This window comes from Salminus brasiliensis, chromosome 24 (genome assembly GCF_030463535.1).
Source record: "Salminus brasiliensis chromosome 24, fSalBra1.hap2, whole genome shotgun sequence".
In the NCBI taxonomy this organism is placed as follows: Eukaryota; Metazoa; Chordata; class Actinopteri; order Characiformes; family Bryconidae; genus Salminus; species Salminus brasiliensis.
The window spans coordinates 4,374,641-4,397,731 of record NC_132901.1 but is presented as its reverse complement, the minus strand read 5'-3'; the positions used below and the strand labels follow the sequence as shown (position 1 = coordinate 4,397,731).

The 23,091-nt window shown below is 41.7% G+C and overlaps 3 protein-coding genes across 3 annotated transcripts in view; 2 read left to right on the top strand and 1 right to left on the bottom strand.

The window, feature by feature from the left end:
- LOC140546339 (uncharacterized) overlaps positions 1–23,091 on the top strand; it is a 48,726-nt gene that overhangs the window by 18,512 nt on the left and 7,123 nt on the right. The window lies entirely within an intron of this gene.
- Positions 2,978–8,263, bottom strand: LOC140546900 (C-type lectin domain family 4 member E-like). Its single transcript, XM_072670358.1, is given in 7 exon segments — positions 2,978–3,368; positions 3,814–3,990; positions 4,696–5,299; positions 5,391–5,497; positions 5,947–6,119; positions 6,609–6,785; positions 7,868–8,263. Coding segments are annotated over 5 exon segments (750 nt in total). The 5' UTR covers positions 8,040–8,263; the 3' UTR covers positions 2,978–3,368; positions 3,814–3,990; positions 4,696–5,178.
- LOC140546895 (CD209 antigen-like protein C) lies at positions 13,145–20,775 on the top strand. The gene is made up of 5 exons (XM_072670349.1): positions 13,145–13,354; positions 16,915–17,124; positions 17,253–17,395; positions 19,440–19,546; positions 20,154–20,775. The coding sequence occupies exons 1-5, from the start codon at positions 13,183–13,185 to the stop codon at positions 20,293–20,295; spliced, it is 774 nt and encodes a 257-aa protein (XP_072526450.1). The 5' UTR covers positions 13,145–13,182; the 3' UTR covers positions 20,296–20,775.

The window sequence follows — 23,091 nt, the reverse complement described above, 5'->3', positions numbered from 1 at the left end:
ATGAAGTACAGCCTGTTTTACAGTGCTTTTCCTTCCTTTAGTTTACGGTAGAACACACTCAGCTCAGTCCAGCTGTGCAGTGTGATAATTCAGCTGATATGCTAAGCGAGTGTGTGCTCTATTGAATTCACACACATGTGGAGAGCAAGATTGGTTCAATCAAAAATCAGGAAAACCCTGGAGAAAACATAATGCCTTCTGTGAGGAAGCTGAAACCTGGGCCTCATCAGACCTTCCAACAGGACAATGATCCCAACATACCCAAAAGTCCTGGAAGATTCCAGAGGGGCCTTCACCGTCACCTGACAACCTATAGAAAATCTTTTGTGATTGCAGCTGCAAGCCGAAGAATATTAGTGAACTGGTGAATGCCAGAATCTGGTGTCTGACTCTGAGAATCTGGTGTCTGAATCTGAGAATCTGGTGTCTGGCTCTGAGAATCTGTTGTCTGGCTCTGAGAGTCTGGTGTCTGACTCTGAGAATCTGTTGTCTGGCTCTGAGAATCTGGTGTCTGGCTCTCAGAATCTGGTGTCTGGCTCTGAGAATCTGGAGTCTGGCTTTGCAGCATATTTGCAGTGGGGCAGTGGTGGTTCAGCTGTATAAGCACCGGGCTATTGATGACAGGGTTGTTGGTTCGATACCCAGGCGTGGCAAGTTGCCACTGAGCCTTTGAGCAAGGACACGGACAGGGACACCGCTCCAGGAATGTGTGCTCACTGTCCGCTGTGTGTGTTTCACTGGTGTGTATTCACTTTACTGATGCGGGTTGAATCATTTCAATAGTAACTGTATAGATTTGTGCATCATATGCTTTTGAGAGAGAGCAGGAGAATTAACAAGTTAGACCCATTTGAAAACCCCCATCCACAACACCATCCTAACCAGACTGGATGTAGCTGCTTAATGTATCGTCATCCTAATTCAAATGTTTTCTAATCTCTGTGTATTGTCTGTCTTTGAGTCTAGGTACCAGCACTCACAGCTGAGAGTATTTTCCAGATGGTTAATATATGTGTTCTATTTATAATTCTGTAATAATGTGCACTGTAGCTCTTTTCCTCTGAACACTTCAATTCCTAATAACGTTTTATAGTTGATATGAATGTTAGCAAGGTGGTAAAAAATGCAGCCAGTATTTTAGAATCCTCTGAGGAAGATCCTGTTATCATTTTAAACAGCCTTGAGTTTGGGAGTCAACTCATATTGATCCACAAGAGGGAGCCAATCAGCAGCTTAACATCAGATCCAACCAATGGCTGTATTTCTGAGTTCCTGCATCCAAAGATACTGAGTTCCACACACATTACTGTAGAACACACCAGCATCAAGCTGTGCATGTTTCTTACAGTCTGTTAGTCCTCATAGAGTCTTTAAAGCACAGAATCTGTACAGAAGTGTGATTTTCAGCAGGAGAACTGCCACTTGCACATTCAGTCCTGCTCCAATAGAGAATAAAGAAAGTGTTTGATTGTATACGGAGGTCACTGACTCTCCAGATCAGCTGTTAATTATTACGTGGGTTGATTTATTAATCATTGAGCTGGGCTGTTCACTGTGCTTAAGGATGATCATTTAATCACAGACTCCAATGGGGAACCTTTACTGGAGCTGTCCAGGGTGCTGAACTTCATCACCTCTTACTGAGCAGAACTTTTTTATTTTTTTATTAGAGTAGATCTTGAAGTTAAAGCATGGCCGCAACCAGTCCAAACGTTTCCACTTGGATTTTTTTCTGGAATAATCTAATGGACAAAACTGGGCACAATTTGAACATATTAATAGTGATAGAAACTCCCCTTTTTACAAACAGAGAGAAACTGTTTATTTGAATCTGGTTATGTTTCCTAATAACTGTTTTATCCATAAGATGAATTTTACAACACAATTGCTACATCATTTAAGGTGGAATGGACAATTTCAATAAAATCACTGCTTCAATTGGTCGATTATGTTGTCTGCTGTACTAGACCACCAGCAGCAGACAATTACAAACCATTAGAGCACCACAGAAGCACCAGACTACAATCTCTTAAACAGTGACTATCACACACACAAACACACATTATCACACACAGTAACAATCACACACCAACACACACACACACACTATCACACACAGTAACAATCACACACTAACACACACACACACACACACACACAATAACTATCACACTAACAATCACACACACTATCACACACACTAAAACACACACACATTAACTATCACACACAAATACACACTAACAAACACACACACTAACAAACACACACTATCACACACTAACACACACAATCACACACTAACAAACATACACATACTAACAATCACACACATTAACACACACACTATCACACACACACTATCACACACAATCACACACACTAACAATCACACACACTAACAATCACACACACACTAACACACTAACAATCACACAGAAACTAACAATCATACACACACTAACAATCACAGTAAAAATCAGAAAATACAAAAATACAAAAATACACACACACACACACACACACACACACACACACACACACTCAGGCTCACTGTTTCATTGATATTCTATTTTCACAGATCCAAACAAACTGATCTTTACAGGGAAAATCAGCCCAGTTCTTTACAGGATCAGACTCATATCCAGTTATGACACAGTGTTCATCTGATCCACTGGGTTCTCCAGTTTTCCAGAATCTGAGAGAGAATCAGAGGATCAGTGTGTTTATCTGAGCAGTGACGAGTGAGAGTCAGTAACTGCATCATGATCAGAGTTCAGTTCAGTGCTCTCTTACTCAGTGGTCAGTGCTGAGCCGTCCACCCATTTCCAGACCCCCTCTCTTTCACCGTCAGTCAGACCAATCCAAGCATGCTGACCTCCTCTCAGCTTGTGAATAAACTCCTGTTGAAGTACAATAACTGCTTAGACATTTCCATCAACTCATCATGTGATCAGTTTAAACTGTTTTGACCTGATGAGTGTGTGTGAGTGTGTGTGTGTGTGTGTGTGTGTGAGAGAGAGAGAGAGAAAGAGAGAGAGAGAGAGAGAGAGAGAGAGAGAGAGATGTGTATGAGTGAGTGTCAGTGTTTTCAAAGCTCTTCTTGAGGATCTCCAGTGTTTCCAGTTCTCATCCAGCACCCAGTGTATCTAATCAGTCCCTCATTAAAGTAAACTGAACTAATCCATCAAGTTTGGAGTTCACAGAGATGATCAGCACTCTCTAAATGTTCTTCTAACTGTGCTGATTTGTGTTCTTCTAACTGCTCTCTCTGCAGTGCTCTCTGCTCTCACTCCAGCTCTTCTTCTCAGTAGAGATGTAGTAGATATTGGAGCTGAAGTAGATCCATCCCTCCTGAGCGGCTTTTCCTACAGATCAAATAAAGGAGGAGTGTTTCTCTGCATTTCCTCGATTAAACACAAGATCATTCATATTCTCCATTAATATCAAATATAATATATCATATTTCAGTCTCTCTGTTTCATCATCTAATGGAATGAAGTTCAACTCTTCAGCTAAGAGCTGAAATCAATCACTAGAGCTTATAGTGAACCAGACACTTTATTAGGAACAGTCATGCAACCCCCAATCTCCCAATCACACCAGTATTTGCTGCCCTCACTCCAGTGCTGAGTTCATAAACAGCAGGAATTCATGGAACCAGCCTGACCAGACTCAACAGATCAACCTGATGTTTAGTGTGATGGTGTGTGAAGATCTTTCCTGGATTAAACTGAGACACCTTTGTATTAGAATGATGTTCCTAATAAAGTGGTCAGTGAGTGTAATTAAAAACTGCAGTTAATCACTGACCCAGTTCAGAAAGCCTTCTCTGCAGCCCGTCTCTCTCTGCCTGCAACTGGTCTCTCTCTGCAGTCAGGTTGTTGAAGTTGATCCACAGCAGTGTGATGGCAGTGAGCAGGAGAACACACAGCAGCCCCAGACACACTGCAGTCAGTCTGTAGCGTCTGCTTCCTGTAGAGTGACTCTCTATGGTGGAAACACAGATACATGAGCTTCAGTCAGAACCAGTATCACTGTTTAAACACAGGTAAAGTCTCCCTAGTGACTCTAAGAGATGAACACAGAAGGAGGAGAACACTGGTAGATTGAGCCGTTCTATATACCCTTTCATTAGTGGGCTGGCTGTATTTCACTTTATTTTGGGGGGTAAATATAACTTTAAGGTACTTAACTCTCATTATTCAACTATGCCAAGATAATCATCAGCTCCTCCTCTATGACCGATCAAATCCAGCAGTCAGATCATCCAGACTGTCTGTGGTCTGACTTCACATCAAACCACGTCTTTGTGAGAGCTGTACAAAACCCATGCTGATCTCTCAGTAACCAGAGAACAGTTCTATAGTGTGAGTCTGACCTATAGTGGGGTCTCTCTGTTGACCAATCCTACCTGAAACTAAACTACACCTTTATCAGTATGAGATACCTGTGTTTACTGAGAGCTTCCCAAGAACCTGTGATCTACAGATGTTCTCTACAGTCCAATACAAAGATGCACTGATAGCTGTACTGTAGTAATGCTGCTTGTTCTTTACCACCACTAAAACAGTTCACCTAGTCCAGAAGTGCAGCATTACAGTAGAGCTCCTACAGAATACAGCTCAGTGTTCCAGTATTCTAGTATTTACTGTCTCTAAAAGAAGAGATTCAATAAAGGATTAGTAATGATACCTGCTTGTTGTGTCTGTAGCTTTCTCCTCGTGTTGACGGCTTCCATCTCTGTGTTGGGGTCATGTCCTCTAACAGCGTCTACACTCTCATAGATCTCCACCACCATCTCCACCCTAGCTCCTCTGTTCATCTCCTCAGTTCCAATCACTTCCTCATAAACACTGAGAGACATCTCTAATCTCTGAAAGACTGAAACACTGAATTACTGCGTCTCTGTAGGAACACTACAGCACTGCTGCACGGCTCGGCTAGTTTAACTGCATTAGACGTGTTAGTGAAGGAAGTGACCTAACGGCTATCTTTAAACAGTTTCCTGTGTGTGCTGGAGGTGTGAATGCAGCAGAGCCCCTCATGCTCTTTCTTAAAGCTGGTTCTCACCCTCATACACTTTTACCTTTATGAGATATTATAATAAAATCTGAGTTTAGCTTCTTTATGTCTGTTTAGATTTCCATGCACAGAGTCTGTACAGAAGTGTGATTTTCAGCAGGATCTTCCCTGATCATTACAGGGAAAATCAGCCCAGTTCTTTACAGGATCAGACTCATATCCTGTTATGACACAGTGTTCATCTGATCCACTGGGTTCTCCAGTTTTCCAGAATCTGAGAGAGAATCAGAGGATCAGTGTGTTTATCAGAGCAGTGAGAGTCAGTAACTACATCATGATCAGAGTTCAGTTCAGTGCTCTCTTACCCAGTGATCAGTGCTGAGCCGTCCACCCATTTCCAGACCCCCTCTCTTTCACCGTCAGTCAGACCAATCCAAGCATGCTGACCTCCTCTCAGCTTGTGAATAAACTCCTGTTGAAGTACAATAACTGCTTAGACATTTCCATCAACTCATCATGTGATCAGTTTAAACTGTTTTGACCTAATGAGTGTGTGTGAGTGTGTGTATGTGTGTGTGAGAGAGAGAGAGAGAGAAAGAGAGAGAGAGAGAGAGAGATGTGTATGAGTGAGTGTCAGCGTTTTCAAAGCTCTTCTTGAGGATGTCCAGTGTTTCCAGTTCCCATCCAGCACCCAGTGTATCTAATCAGTCCCTCATTAAAGTAAACTGAACTAATCCATCAAGTTTGGCGTTTACAGAGATGATCAGCACTCAAACCTGTGCTCTAAATGTTCTTCTAACTGTGCAGATCTGTGTTCTTCTAACTGTGCTCTTCTCTGTTCTTGTGTTCTAACCAACCAATCAACAACTTGACTGACTAACAGTACATTCTGACCCCCCCCCAACATCCTCTCTCTCTCACCTGTTCCTCTCTGCTGTTGATGATCAGCAGGTCTGCTCCTCTCTCTCTGCAGTCCTCTCTGCTCTCACTCCAGCTCTTCTTCTCAGTAGAGATGTAGTAGATACTGGAGCTGAAGTAGATCCATCCCTCCTGAGCGGCTTTTCCTACAGATCAAATAAAGGAGGAGTGTTTCTCTGCATTTCCTCGATTAAACACAAGATCATTCATATTCTCCATTAATATCAAATATAATATATCATATTTCAGTCTCTCTGTTTCATCATCTAATGGAATGAAGTTCAGCTCTTCAGCTAAGAGCTGAAATCAATCACTAGAGCTCTTAGTGAACCAGTCACTTTATTAGGAACACCTTCTCAGTCATGCAACCCCCAATCTCCCAATCAGCCAATCACGTGGCAGCAGCACACATTAAAATCAGACACAGGTTAAGAGGGTCAGTTAGTCTTCACTCCAGAATTTGCTGCCCTCACTCCAGTGCCAAGTTCATAAACAGCAGGAATTTATGGAACCAGCCTGACCTTGAGTCAACAGATCAACCTGATGTTTAGTGTGATGGTGTGTGAAGATCTTTCCTGGATTAAACTGAGACACCTTTGTATTAGAATGATGTTCCTAATAAAGTGGTCAGTGAGTGTAATTAAAAACTGCAGTTAATCACTGACCCAGTTCAGAAAGCCTTCTCTGCAGCCCGTCTCTCTCTGCCTGCAACTGGTCTCTCTCTGCAGTCAGGTTGTTGAAGTTGATCCACAGCAGTGTGATGGCAGTGAGCAGGAGAACACACAGCAGCCCCAGACACACTGCAGTCAGTCTGTAGCGTCTGCTTCCTGTAGAGTGACTCTCTATGGTGGAAACACAGATACATGAGCTTCAGTCAGAACCAGTATCACTGTTTAAACACAGGTAAAGTCTCCCTAGTGACTCTAAGAGATGAACACAGAAGGAGGAGAACACTGGTAGATTGAGACTCTGTGCTCTCAGATTTGAGACCTTTTCCTTTAAATGAGTGTGATTTGAGCCTCAGTTAGCTGGAACACAGTCTGTGATGTGGTGCTTAACCTGATAGCTACCTTACTTAAGCCCACACAGCTGGCTACAAATCCAAACTCAGCAGAACCTGCTGCCTTTTCTCAATTAGCTAGCTAGTTGAAGAGATCGTAGCTGGTTTGTTGGGTTAGCTTTTAGCTTAGCACCCAGTCAACCTCTGGCTTCATTACATCACACCACAGTCACTCATCTTCTCTGAGCAGATACCCACAGTGTCACTTCCTCTGTTCGAGGCTTCTCTCTTTCCTGGTCAGCTCAGCATTAACTTTTAGCCTTGCTTCCATACTCGACAGTAGCCGTTCTATATACCCTTTCATTAGTGGGCTGGCTGTATTTCACTTTATTTTGGGGGGTAAATATAACTTTCAGGTACTTAACTCTCATTATTCAACTATGCCAAGATAATCATCAGCTCCTCCTCTATGACCGATCAAATCCAGCAGTCAGATCATCCAGACTGTCTGTGGTCTGACTTCACATCAAACCACGTCTTTGTGAGAGCTGTATAAAACCCATGCTGATCTCTCAGTAACCAGAGAACAGTTCTATAGTGTGAGTCTGAGCTATAGTGGGGTCTCTCTGTTGACCAATCCTACCTGAAACTAAACTACACCTTTATCAGTATGAGATACCTGTGTTTACTGAGAGCTTCCCAAGAACCTGTGATCTACAGATGTTCTCTACAGTCCAATACAAAGATGCACTGATAGCTGTACTGTAGTAATGCTGCTTGTTCTTTACCACCACTAAAACAGTTCACCTAGTCCAGAAGTGCAGCATTACAGTAGAGCTCCTACAGAATACAGCTCAGTGTTCCAGTATTCTAGTATTTACTGTCTCTAAAAGAAGAGATTCAATAAAGGATTAGTAATGATACCTGCTTGTTGTGTCTGTAGCTTTCTCCTCGTGTTGACGGCTTCCATCTCTGTGTTGGGGTCATGTCCTCTAACAGCGTCTACACTCTCATAGATCTCCACCACCATCTCCACCCTAGCTCCTCTGTTCATCTCCTCAGTTCCAATCACTTCCTCATAAACACTGAGAGACATCTCTAATCTCTGAAAGACTGAAACACTGAATTACTGCGTCTCTGTAGGAACACTACAGCACTGCTGCACGGCTCGGCTAGTTTAACTGCATTAGACGTGTTAGTGAAGGAAGTGACCTAACGGCTATCTTTAAACAGTTTCCTGTGTGTGCTGGAGGTGTGAATGCAGCAGAGCCCCTCATGCTCTTTCTTAAAGCTGGTTCTCACCCTCATACACTTTTACCTTTATGAGATATTATAATAAAATCTGAGTTTAGCTTCTTTATGTCTGTTTAGATTTCCATGCACGGTTCTGAATGTCCAGCCCATCTATCATTCCACATTTCTAATGAGTGTTTTTACCCCCTGTGTCACACACTGATCAGTAGCAGCAGTTTGATTCTCTCTCATAGATGAACTGAAGATCATCAACTGATCCATTCAGAAAACCAGAGTCCAGCAGATTCACTAAGCCGAGCTTTGAAGAACCAGCACTGTTGCTCCTCTTCAGTGATGGAGCTGCAGCTGCTTTCCTCTAGAGGGCAGTAGAGAAGTGTGTGTGCTTTGCTTATTTATAATAGGTTGTAGATGTATTTAAGTGCAGATTTTTACACAGAGGTCGAGAGGAATCAGTGAATTGTTCCTCCTTGGCTTTGGTGTGTCTGGACCATAAGGGCTTGTTTACCACTATTATTGACAAGTGTTTCATGTTCAAATCTAAATATAAATCACTAGTTTCCTTCTACATTTTTCAATAAAATACATCCCCAGTGTAACCAGCTAAGAGCTAATTTTAGCATACTTTCCAAGTCATTCAGGTCTGTATCAGTGGAGGAGGCTTTACCTTGCAGATGCAGTGATTTTTGTGATGGTCAGCGCCACTACTCTCCAGAGCACTTTCTGAATATAGATAGATAGATAGATAGATAGATAGATTCAACTTAAGTGTCATTGCTCTGTACAAGGACAAGACAACGAAATGCAGTTAGCATCTACCAGATGTGCATCATTGTGCAAATAATATATATATATATATATATATATATAGAGAGAGAGAGAGAGAGAGAGAGAGAGAGAGATAGGGAGGGAAAAAGCTGTGCTCAGTTTCACAGATACAGAGTAATCTGGATACAAGACAACCATATTCACCATTTCTATTGAATACAGATGGAATTTTGCCTCTGCCTTTAAACCATCTATGTAGTAAACACACACACACACACACACTAACAATCAAACACGCACAGTTACAGATGAGCACACATGGCCCAAGGAGCAAGGAAGGTAAAGGGTCTTGCTCAAGGGCCCAACAGAGGCAGCTTGCTGAGTCTGGGTATTAAACCCACAACCCTGTCATCAATAGCATGGTGCTCTAACCATTGAGCCAGTAATCTGACCATATGTCATCTAAGTGTCCTGGATTTGTCTACACTTTTTCTAAACCTGGGGGGATGTGAAGGAAATAGATTTCCCTAATAAATCTAGCTCATCATGCACTACAGTGTGTACTGTCGTGTGTGTGTGTGTGTGTGTGTGTGTGTGTGTGTGTGCGTGTCTCTCGCTCTCTCTCTCTCTCTATACATATATATATATATATATATATATATATATATATATGGGAAACTAGTGCATGACACAGCAAATCTATAGACATCAGCTAACACACTTCATGTCATAAATTAGGGCTACAACAAACTCATGATCATGTCATACACAATTTTGTTAATTAAGGCCTAAAAGACTGACAGAGCATTACAAAGCCCAAAAGGCATAACCAAAAACTCATAGTACCCCTGCTAATGACAAATGCACTTTTCTACTCATCTCCCAGTTCATTCATCAAAATGCATCAAAAGATCTCATTATTTATAGATCATTTATACAGATTGCACCTAAGATCTCATTTCTTTAGACACAGGTGTCCTAGAGCTACCAAAATCAATGTCTATATATACTATATTGCCAAAGTATTCACTCACACATCCAAATCATGGAATCCAGGAGTTCCAATCAATTCCATGGCCATAGGTGCATAAAACAAAGCACCTAGGCATGCAGACTGCTTCTACAAACATTTGTGAAAGAATGGGTCACTCTCAGGATCTCATTGGATGCAGTGGTCTAAAGCATGACTCTAGAGCAGTAGAGACATGTTCTCTAGATTGATGAATCATTCTTCTCCATCTGGCCAGCCAATTGAAGCCAGGAGAACGCTACTTGTCTAACTGCATTGTGCCAAGTGTAAAGTGGTGGTGGAGGGGGGATTATGGTGTGTGGTTATTTTTCAGGGGTTGAGTTCAGCACCTTAGTTCCAGTGAAAGGAACTCTTAATGCTTCAGCATACCAAGAGATTTTGGTCAATTTCATGCCCCCAACTTTGCAGGAACAGTTTGGGGATGGCCACTTCCTGTTCCAACATGACTGTGCAGCCTAAGGGCATATTTTGTAGTACATGTAGTACATTTGTAGTACAGCTCTCACACTCCCCCATACTGGTCACTGAAAGTTCCAACATGGCACCTCATGGCAAAGAACTCTCTGAGGATCATAAAAGACAAATTGTTGCGCTACATGAAGATGGCCAAGGCTATAAGAAGATTGCCAACACCCTGAAACTGAGCTGCAGCACAGTGGCCAAGATTATCCAGTGTTTTAAAAGAGCAGGGTCCACTTAGAACAGACCTCGCGTTGGTCGTCCAAAGAAGCTAAGTGCACGTGCTTAGCGTCACATCCAAATGCTGTCTTTAAAAAAAAGGCGCAGAAGTGTTGTCAGAATTGCTGCAGAGATTGAAGAGGTGGGGGGTCAGCCTGTCAGTGCTCAGACCATACACTGCACACTACATCAAATTGGTCTGCATGGCTGTCACCCCAGAAGGAAGCCTCTTCTGAAGTCTGGACACAAGAAAGCCTGCAAACAGTTTGCTGAAGACATGTCAACAAAGGACATGGATTACTGGAACCATGTCCTATGGTCTGATGAGACCAAGATTAATTTGTTTGGTTCAGATGGTCTCAAGCATGTGTGGGGCAATTAGGTGAGGAGTACAAATATAAGTGTGTCATGCCTACAGTCAAGCATGGTGGTGGGAATGCCATGGTCTGGGGCTGCATGAGTGCAGCAGGTGTTGGGGAGTTACATTGAGGGACACATGAACTCCAATATGTACTGTGAAATACTGAAGCAGAGCATGATCCCCTCCCTCCGGAAACTGGGTCGCCGGGCAGTGTTCCAGCATGATAATGACCCCAAACACACACCTATAAGATGACCATTGCTTTATTAAAGAGGCTGAGGGTAAAGGTGATGGACTGGCCAAACGTGTCTCCAGACCTAAATCCAATAGAACATCTTTGAGGCATCCTCAAGCGGAAGGTGGAGGAGCGCAAAGTCTTGAATATCTTCCAGCTCCGTGATGTCGTCATGGAGGAGTGAAAAAGCATTCCAGTGGCAGCCTGTAAAGCTCTGGTAAACATGCCCAGGAGAGTTAAGGCAGTTCTGGAAAATAATGGTGGCCACACAAAATATTGACAGTTCAGGAACTTTCACTGAGGGGTGTACTCACTTTTGTTGCCAGTGGTTTAGACATTGATGGCTGTATATTGAGTTATTTTGAGGGAAGAATAAATTTACACTGTTATATAAGCTGCACACTTTTCATTGTATCAGTGTCACTTTGTCAGTGTTGTCCCATGAAAAGATATACTTAAATATCTGCAGAAATGTGAGGGGTGTACTGTCCCTACTGTGAAACATGGAGGAGGCTCGGTTATGTTCTTGGGCTGCTTTGCTTCTGGCACAGGGTGCCTCGAATCTATGCATGACACAATGAATCCTCAAGACTATTAAGGGATTCTAGAGAGAAATGTGCTGCCCAGTGTCAGAAAGCTTGGTCTCAGTCACAGGTCATGGGTCTTGCAACAGGTAATGACCCAAAAAACACAGCTAAAAACACCCAGAAATGGCTAAGAGAAAAACATTGGACTATTCTGAGGTGGCCTAAATTACTATTAAACATCTTTGGAAGGAGCTGAAACATGCCATCTGGAAATGGCACCCTTTAAGGAGTGGGCCAAAATACCTGCTGAGAGGTGCAGAAGTGTCATTGACAGTTACAGGAATCATTTGATTGCAGTGATTGCCTCCAAAGGTTGTGCAACAAAACATTAAATTAAGGGTACCATAATTTTTCAGGCCTTTCAGGTTTCACAAGTTTTTTTTTTAAATAATTCAGTTGAAGCCTGATTCAAAATCAATGTTGGATTTTCATTTGTTAAATTTTATAGATTTTTAATTTATTATTACTTTTGTCAGATTCAAGTTATTCCGTGATCATTGTGAGTTTTTCTTTCATTAACCGAGGGGTACCACGTCCACGTGTGTAAATACCAGTCAGTCTGCTGGCCATGTGAATCCCTTCATGACCACAGTTTACTCATCTTTCAACATGTACTTCCAGGATGATGATGCACCATTGCCATAAAGCAAAAATTGTCTGAAACTGGTTTCATTGGTTTCAACTGGTAACATTGCAGAGAACAATGATAGCATCAGTATAATGATGTGGGGGGACATTCTGAGTATTGAAGGGGACGTGTCCCTCCGAATATATACTGTGACTACTTTTAACACATCAACACACTTTAAGAACTGGCTGCCTAATATATCTACCTCCTTGACAGATGAAGCCACTGTAGATCTAGTTATATATAATATAATATATTTATAATCAGAATATTAGGGAATAACCACCCTTGGCTTGACACCCTTGACATTGTGGCATGGACTGTATTAGGTGATAGAAGGTGTTCATTATAGAGGTTTAACTGGTCCACAGTGATGCGTGAATTGCTCTGGACCACTCGCGAGAGTCATCTTTCACTTTGACCTCAATGGCCCATAGGGCACCACTGTTATGCCGTCGGGAGGCACTGTGAGAAGCACTGTGAGAAGCACTGTGAGAAGCCCTTTCTTGGTTCACCGTGTCATTATCTACTGTGACTGCAGCTTTGCACAGAACCCAGATCCTTTGCCGCAAAGCTTCCTCTAAGGCTTCCTGGAATCAGTTGCAACACCACAGACAGTATTAACACACACACACACTCACTTTCAGAGCTGAAGAGGGTCATGTACGGTTGAGCATCGTGCCCAGATCTGTCCAAGCAGAATGGAGATGAGGGACGATATGTATGTGAATGTGCAGGACCTTGCACGTGGCAGACCTGCTTCAGAAGAGCTCTCATATGAGAATTCAGCGATTGAGCGCTATCATCACCAGAAAACTGCTGAAGTGGATAAGGCTCATACACATGCAGCAAACCCGACCAAACAGAATAGAGGTAGGCAGGCTTTGTCCTTAGGTCTATCTATGGCTTGTCCACTTGTGTATGTATTACTGTCTACTATTAATGGTGTTGTTTGGTGAAATATCAAGGAAAGCCTGAACAGATCAGCCGAGACATGTTTAGTGTCTGAAGTTTGCTTCTTTGGTTTAGAAAGGGAGATGCTAGGCTAACGTATGCTGGACTGTCACCAATTTTATCTCCATTAATATATGCAAATATCTTTCTCTTTGTCTCAGAAATCAATGAAAAACTTGCATTAAAAAAGTTTTATAAAATAGATATTTATTTATTGAATTTAACATTGAAGCTAAACTGTGTGGAGAAGTTTATTTGTTCCTCTAATTTTTTATAAAGTCTGGATGTACTTGACATCTGAGGGCCTGCCGATACAAATATCGAAATATATGGCAACATATGTTATATATTGGAAAATATGGAATTCTCCAGTAGTCAATCTATACTTGTCACATACTGCAATACATGTAACCTACTTGACAACTTGGCCATTTTTTCAGATATTTTAGCCTTACACCCTTGTGCCACCACAACAGATCTGATCATTTGAGTCATTGACCCCACAAGATCTCCAATGGCGTCCTGTAGTATCTGGCACCAAGCCATTAAGTAAGTCCTGTAAGTTGTGAGGTGAGGCCTTCATGAGCAATAATGAGCACTAGGTGCCCATGACCCTGTTGTCAGTTCACTGGTTGACTTTGTTGGAGCACTTTTGATAGAGACTGACCATTGCATATTAGAAAGAAACCTGTTCAGACCCAGATATCCAGAACATGTTTTTTGTCAAAGTATCTCAGACTCATAAGCTTGCCCATTTGTCAGGCTTTTAACACATCACCTTCAAGAACTGAATCTTTGTCACCCTTCAGTGGTACTAATGTTATGGCTGATCAGTGTATATTTCTAAATATATGATGGGATGATTGTCATGGACAAAGGAGGTGATCTGACTAATGTCTAAAAGGGCATGAAGATAGGGTACCTAAATAGGGCAAGTTGTCTGTTTAATTCTCAGGGATAAACACTAAATATACTGTTGTTTGTCTGCATTTGGGACAGTTTTGATAGAGATATGTGCAGAGCTTAGAGCAGGAAAATCACCAAACTGAGCTGGACTCTGGCCCTCAATTCCCCAACACCCCTGGTTTTGAACAGGCCCTCAGACAACCATGCCTGAGGTAGCTCAAACAGACAGGACAATCCACTACAGATGTAACCAGAGCCCATGACTAAGTAAATGTAATAAATGACACATTTTTGCTTACTTTTGCATAACCGAGGCATTCGTCAGAAGTTTATGGATTCAAATACTTTTGATGTCACAGAAAAGAGGAAGCATCTGTCAGCCCCCATTCTCTGAGCCTGGTGGCATTGTGCAATAGTGGAAATCCTAAGCAAAAAAGGAAGTTGGGTGTGAAAATCGATTTTGTTACATAACTCAAGCAGCATAATACAGAGAGATGACAAAATCCTGCACCAGCCTATTTCCTTCCCCTATACTCCACTAACCCACTACATTGCAAGCTCCATCATCCAGATAACATGCCCATGTGGGGCCTGTATGGTTGGCCAACTTGGAACCAGAAAGTTTTGTCCTTGTGTTCCATGTTGGGCCCCACATATGGATGCCCACCAGCGTCTCAACACAGTCAGTGATGGAACCATGAGGGGTTAAATTTAAGCCACATCTTGTTTATACATTGTAAATGGGGCCTAGATGTGACCCACGTAAGATTAGTGTGGGCTACAACTATGCCCAGTCCCAGTAACAACTCTACCACCTCTACAGCATGTCCTTTTATGGTGGCTCAAAGCACAAATTCCACTTCCTAACCATAGAGGGAGCCCAAAATGGAGGTGTTGCTAAGCTCTGATGGATGTGAACTGTTTAATTATGGCAACCACATCTGACCAGCTACTGTGTGGTATTTGTTCCAACTGTGGTGTTGTTTTGGCCTTTTTCTAGCCCCCGACCCTTCCAAGTGTTGTCAAATGAGAAGGTTGTACTGTTGGGATCCTTTGGGTTGGGTGGCATCTTAGGAAAACATTAGGACAAATGTGACACCGATGGTAACCATATTGTATTGGTTTACTGCTCGAAGAGTCCTAGTTATCTTTGGAACCCGTTGGAAATCTTTGGAATCTGTTGTGCTCCCAGGTTATCGTGAGGTTTCCTCTGTGGTTTGACATGTCAAGGCAAATGGAAATAAGACTTGATAAGATGGTGGTTATTTTGGAAAAATCTGAAGCTGACAGATTTAAAACTAATTGATGGAGTAAGTCAAAGTAAGATCAGTATCCAGTGAGATCTGGGGTTTAACCGTATAGACAAATGTGGGCTCACTATTTGGCTATTCAGACGTAAAAGCAGTAGTAATGTTGGGTCAGGGACCCATGTAGGTCAGCTTGGTTGCCTCACACCAAATATTGCTCACTTTGTGTGTGGGAGCTCTGTCATTCCGAAACAGAAAAGGGTCTTCCCCAAAATTTCTCACAAAGCTGACATACACAGTTCTCTAGAATGTGACCGTGTTTTGTAACAGTATGATTTCCCTTCACTGTAACTGAGAAGGACTTGTTTGGCCTTCTCAGTTACAGTGAAGGGAAATCATACTGTAATTAACAGCCCCGCAATTTAACAACGACCAGAACTTTACTTTAAAAAGGCATATAAATGGCTTGTCTGTAAATATTAAGTTTTGTCCACAGGTTCATAGTTGGCCGCAAATTTAGATGCCCACCAGGGCCAATGAAAACATGATCCCCATCTGAGTTATTCACTGCACATGGGGGACCCATGTAAGATTAGGGTGGGCCCATAACCCATGCCCACCAGGAACCCACGTAGCCCATGTTGTACCTATGTCAACAAATTAGCAATTTCCTTTTTTTTCTGTTGAATGTAGAAAATGACCAAATGGGGGTTTGAGAGTATATTTTTGGGCTTGGTGATGAATATCCCATTGGTCTATCCACCTATTCCCATTGGCTCCTGGCACCATCTACTTGTATACTGGGTGTGTCTTCCTCCCTCACTCACCAGCAATATGTAGTCTTACCCCCCAGGCTACATTCTCTTTATTATGCAGTTATGCAGACAGAGCTTCCTCAGGGAGATGCTGGATATTAGGATGAGAGATTAGTCCCAAAGATAGACACATCTAGGTACTACCCATTTTTCACCCCTCCAAACCTTGTAGCTGGCACTATTAGAACAGGTAGGTTTTTCCACCTTGGTGTCCTACAAATCCCGATTCGTCCACCAGAATTTTTACACTGCTCCAGTGATGTGGCTTTACACCACTCCAGCCAATGCTTGTCACTGCAACTTAGGCCATGGATAGCATCCACAAAGCTGTAAATGAACAGTCTATGTGCTGATGATGAAGTTTTGGAGCTAAGCACAGAAGCCAATTACTTTAGCATGATATTGCACCTAGATGTTCTCAGAAAAGATGGCATCCTATGACAGTGGGTGTGTCTGAAATAGCTGACACCATTTATTAGAGTAAGATGTTCACATACATTTGTTTTTGCAGGACGGAGATGTTACATAGTGGCCTTAGTGTGTCTGGGGCTGCTGTGTGTTCTCCTGCTGATTGCCACCATAGTGCTGTGGATCATGTTTACAGTAGAGCAAGACCAGCTTCAGTCCAGATTGTTGAATGTGACGAATGAACGGGATCAATTCAAAATTCATCAGCCCCAGAAAGAGGCAGAGTATCTTCAGGGCATCGCTGCCTATTTGGGTGAGATGATTACTACAGGCATTGGAGTTTATTATGGAGCAACGTTCTGGCAACCAAGCATTTTAAGTGATGCATGAAAGTGGACCACATCTGTATAGCTCACTGTATTCTATGTATCCAATGCACAGCCAATACCAAGCAGCAAGGCTGGAAACTGTTCCACACCAGTCTTTACCACATCTCTTCTGAGGAGAACACCTGGAGCAAGAGCAGAGTCAACTGCCAAGAGAGAGGCGCAGACCTGGTGATCATAAACAGTGTAGAGGAACAGGTGAGAGATAAAAGCAATAACTAACAATGTTTTTAGACAACTAATTTAATATCAAGTTTCAGCAGAAGGTACAGCTGCACAGTATCAGCTGATACCGTGGGCTGTGTTTCTAGAAGAAACCTAAACCTAAACTTAACCTTTTTCACCTAAGCCTAGTTCTAATCTTAACCCTCTACACCTAAACCTAATTCTAACTTTAACCTAACCTAAAATTAGCATACTACACCTAAACTTAACCATCTACACCTAAACCTAGTTCTAACCTTAACCCTCTACACCTAAACCTAATTCTAACTTTAATCTAACCTAAACTTAGCCGACTACACCTAAACTTAACCCTCTACACCTAAACCTAATTCTAACCATAACCCCTTTACACCTAAACCTAATTCTAACTTTAACCTAACCTAAACTTAGCCTACTACACCTAAACCTAACCATCTACACCTAAACCTAATTCTAATCATAACACCCTACACCTAAACCTAATTCTAACCATAACCCTCTACACCTAAACCTAATTCTAACCTTAACCTACCCTAAACTTAGCCCACTACACCTAAACTTAACCCTCTACACCTAAACCTAATTCTAACCTTAACCTAACCTAAATTTAGCCCACTACACCTAAACTTAACCCTCTACCCCTAAACATAATTCTAACCTTAACCTAAACTTAACCCTCTACACCTAAACCTAATTCTAACCTTAACCTAACCTAAACTTAGCCCACTACACCTAAACTTAACCCTCTACCCCTAAACATAATTCTAACCTTAACCTAAACTTAACCCTCTACACCTAAACCTAATTCTAACCTTAACCTAACCTAAACTTAGCCCACTACACCTAAACTTAACCCTCTACACCAAAACCTAATTCTAACCTTAACCTAAACTTAACCCTCTACACCTAAACCTAATTCTAACTTTAACCTAACCTAAAATTAGCATACTACACCTAAACTTAACCATCTACACCTAAACCTAGTTCTAACCTTAACCCTCTACACCTAAACCTAATTCTAACTTTAATCTAACCTAAACTTAGCCGACTACACCTAAACTTAACCCTCTACACCTAAACCTAATTCTAACCATAACCCCTTTACACCTAAACCTAATTCTAACTTTAACCTAACCTAAACTTAGCCTACTACACCTAAACCTAACCATCTACACCTAAACCTAATTCTAATCATAACACCCTACACCTAAACCTAATTCTAACCATACCCTCTACACCTAAACCTAATTCTAACCTTAACCTACCCTAAACTTAGCCCACTACACCTAAACTTAACCCTCTACACCTAAACCTAATTCTAACCTTAACCTAACCTAAACTTAGCCCACTACACCTAAACTTAACCCTCTACCCCTAAACATAATTCTAACCTTAACCTAAACTTAACCCTCTACACCTAAACCTAATTCTAACCTTAACCTAACCTAAACTTAGCCCACTACACCTAAACTTAACCCTCTACACCAAAACCTAATTCTAACCTTAACCTAAACTTAACCCTCTACACATAAACCTAATTCTAACCTTAACCTACCCTAAACTTAGCCCACTTCACCTAAACTTAACCCTCTACACCTAAACCTATTTCTAACCTTAACCTAAACTTAACCCACTACACCTAAACTTAACCCTCTACACCTAAACCTAATTCTAACCTTAACCTACAACAACTAAACCTAATTCTAATCTTAATCCTTAGCCTAACCCCTAAACGTAACCATAGTAAAATGTAAAGTTCTTACCATTTCTGCAGGAGTCTCCGTTCCTTAAGCCTCGGATTAAAGCAAAAAGCTGTGGTGCAGCTGTTCTCACAGTTTTTTTGAGAGTACCTGACAGGCTGGGCTGTGTGTCATTTGCAAAACAGAGCAACCAGTGGACGGGAGCTCCTTGAAAATTATAAAATATGAACAATAATGTTAGGAATGTTAGGAATTTTTTGAGGTGCACCTTTGAAGGTGATTGATATTGATTACAATATCTGTGATAACTTTATTTTCTGTACCGTTCGTTAAAACAGGAATTCCTCGTTGAAAACTTGGGTCACAACAGGGCTTGGATTGGTCTGACTAATATTAATTATGAGGGGATCTGGAAATGGGTGGACGGCTCAGCACTGACCACTGAGTAAGAAACTGATTGGAATTCTGTACTTATGACTATTATGCCTTTCTTAATATATATATATATATATATATTTCCACAGGGCTCTATTTTAAAAACTGGTCACACTCCTTTTTAAGCTTAGTTAGGAACCTATTGAATTCTGTCTAGAAATGGGGCACGGTCCCAAAGCCTAGGCTGCAGCCCAGGTAGGCCAAATTTCTTGGCTGCTACATCATAGAAGGCTGTTCCAAAGTCAAGGAAGCATTTTTGGAGCCAGTTGATTAAGTACTAAGTTATATCCCATGCTAACCCTATACCATGCCATACTAACGTCATAGCATTTTTGAAGCCAGCTGATCATGTGCTAAGCTATATTCCATGCTAACGTCATAGCATTTTTGGCTCCAGCTGATTATATGCTAAGTTGCATTTTAACCCTATACTATGCTAATGTTATAGAATTTTTGGAGCCAGCTGGTCCTGTTATAATTTGTATCCCATGCTAACCACATACCATGCCATGCTAATGCCATAGCATTCGTAAACAGGTTGACCTAAAGCTGCAGCTCTGGAAGTGAAGGCTAAGGAAACTCTGGTCAGAAGCTGATTCTAATTCTCTGGGTTTCAGGTACTGGAATAATGGAGAACCAAACAATCTTAATAACCATGAGCACTGTGCCGAGTTCCGAGGTATCCCACTAAAAACCAACTGGAACGACAGGCAATGCTCTGAGAAAGAACAGTGGGTCTGTGAAAAGACAGTCTTCTAGTGACGAATAGATAACTAACATCATGAGAATCCTAGCTGGAACTGGACTGAACTGACACGGAGACACAGGCGGTGCTACCGGGAAGGGTCACCAGGGTCATGTTAACATTGGGGAAGTTTAAGGTGTCCATCAGGGGATGACAGAGGAATTACATTCATGTAAATTACGCATCACTGCATTTATAACCATGGAACAGGGAATTCAACGGTTTCTATTTTGCACGTCCATCTTTTCTGTACAAGTCAGGTTTTTACAGTGTTATTGGATGAAGCACTTTTACCTTGTTTTTAACAATACTTCTTAGATACGTTACACATGACTATTAGCTTGACTTCCCCATGGTGGAACCATGTAATTAGTTCATCTAGAAATGTTCTAATGTTCCATGTCGATGTCGATTAATTATTCAATTGTGAGGGTAATTAAAAAATGTATCCATCTCTGTAAAGTAATCATTAATAATAATAAAACCTCACACCCTTTCTAAAGCCTGTTCTGAACAGATGATCTGTGGTCCTGTTTCTTTAAATGATAATGAGGAATATTCAATTTTCAAAATGAAAAAAAAATCATCAAGAAACATGTTTGTAAGTAATGATATGCAAGTATTTAAAAATGTAACACAACTTCACTATGATCTTCTGCAGCTTTCAGCAGATGATCATTATGATCCTCTGCAGCTTCCCGCAGATGATCACTATGACCTTCTGCAGCTTTCAGCAGATGATCACTATGACCTTCTGCAGCTTTCAGCAGATGATCATTATGATCCTCTGCAGCTTCCAGCAGATGATCACTATGATCCTCTTTTTGTTGTTGTTGTTGTTTTGTTTGTTTGCAACAAAAAGCATCCTCCGGTCTTCTTCTGGAATTGATTCAAACTCGCCAAGTCAGTTTTACCAAGTACACCAGTCAGAACTCTGGATACTTTGTGTTGAGGACCCCCCCCCCCTCCTGTTTATCACTTGCTAGCTAGCCTCGCATTTTCAAAGAGATCTGATTGACAGCCGAAAGGAAAAACAAACAAAAACAACCAGACAAACAAAAACTGAACAGAACATTCATAGATCAGGTGAGGGGAGAAGACACGTGTAAACATTGGTGCGGCGTCTGGACGGTGGAGAGCCCTTCGAGAGCTGAAAGCAATGAAAAGGGAGGAGGATGCTTTTCTACTCCAGCTCGGCTCAGTAGATGGGAAACATTGAGTTTCTGAAGCAGGTCAGGATCGTTTTCTCCTGTTTGTGAATTTTTTCGATAGATAATCTCAACTGGTTTGTTTAGGAGCAGCAACTGTAGCATTAGCTTTAGCTGACGCTTACATTATCTTATGGTATTTGATCATATTATACGTTTGTGAAGGGTTTTATGGTCATGTTTACTAGCACAGTATGAATGTGTAGATTCATGCGCTAATGCCATGGGTAGTGCTGCTGAACGAGGCTGGAAGCTGGCGTGCTGACTTTTTATAGTTTTTATTCTGTTATGTTTTGTGTTGTTGTGTTTGTGTTGCTGCCTTGGCAAAGTCCACGTATGTCACTATTCCTCAGAGAAGCTGTGGGCGAATCTTTAAACCAAACAATGTGACGGATTACTGGTATTACTTGCATTCAAATTCAGCACTTTTTCGAACAGCATTACAAAATGGTGGAACCCAAAAAAAGTACATCATACAGTGAATAGGGCACAGTTATGTAGTTATTGTATGGGTCACGCAAGGTCCGCAGACACACATGCCTCTACTTGTGGCCTTCGGTCATACGTGTGTCACCTTTTTCCCTCCATTTTGGTTCGGTTGCAAACAGGTCAGTATGAGCAGAAAGCAAACCAGGACTAAAATCCAATAGTGTGTCATTTTCTTGCTTGGTCGGGACCAATGTAACCGAGCTAGGGGTATAAACATACCCTTACATCAGTTCTCTAAGAAGAAGCTCCCATTAATGAACAGAATCAGACCCAACTGCTGCTACTGAACAATCTAACAAAGAAACCAAACAACTGCACCAACAACCGACATTCTGTATGATGATGATGTATAGTATGTACAGCTCAGGTTATTAATACAGTGTATCACAAAAGTGAGTACACCCCTCACATTTCTCATCTTTTCATGGGACAACACTGACAAAATTACACTTTGACACAATGAAAAGTAGTCTGTGTGCATCTTATATAACAGTGTAAATTTATTCTTCCCTCAAAATAACTCAATATACAGCCATTAATGTCTAAACCACCAGCAACAAAAGTAGGTACACCCCTTAGTGAAAGTTCCTGAACTGTCAATATTTTGTGGCCACCATTATTTTCCAGAACTCTCCTGGGCATGGAGTTTACCAGAGCTTCACAGGTTGCTACTGGAATGCTTTTCCACTCCTCCATGACAACATCACGGAGCTGGCGGATATTCGAGACTTTGCGCTCCTCCACCTTCCGCTTGAGGATGCCTCAAAGATGTTCTATTGGATTTAGGTCTGGAGACACGCTTGGCCAGTCCATCACCTTTACCCTCAGCCTCTTCAATAAAGCAATGGTCATCTTATAGGTGTGTGTTTGGGGTCATTATCATGCTGGAACACTGCCCTGCGACCCAGTTTCCGGAGGGAGGGGATCATGCTCTGCTTCAGTATTTCACAGTACATATTGGAGTTAATGTGTCCCTCAATGAAATGTAACTCCCCAGCACCTGCTGCACTCATGCAGCCCCAGACCATGGCATTCCCACCACCATGCTTGACTGTAGGCATGACACACTTATCTTTGTACTCCTCACCTAATTGCCACCACACATGCTTGAGA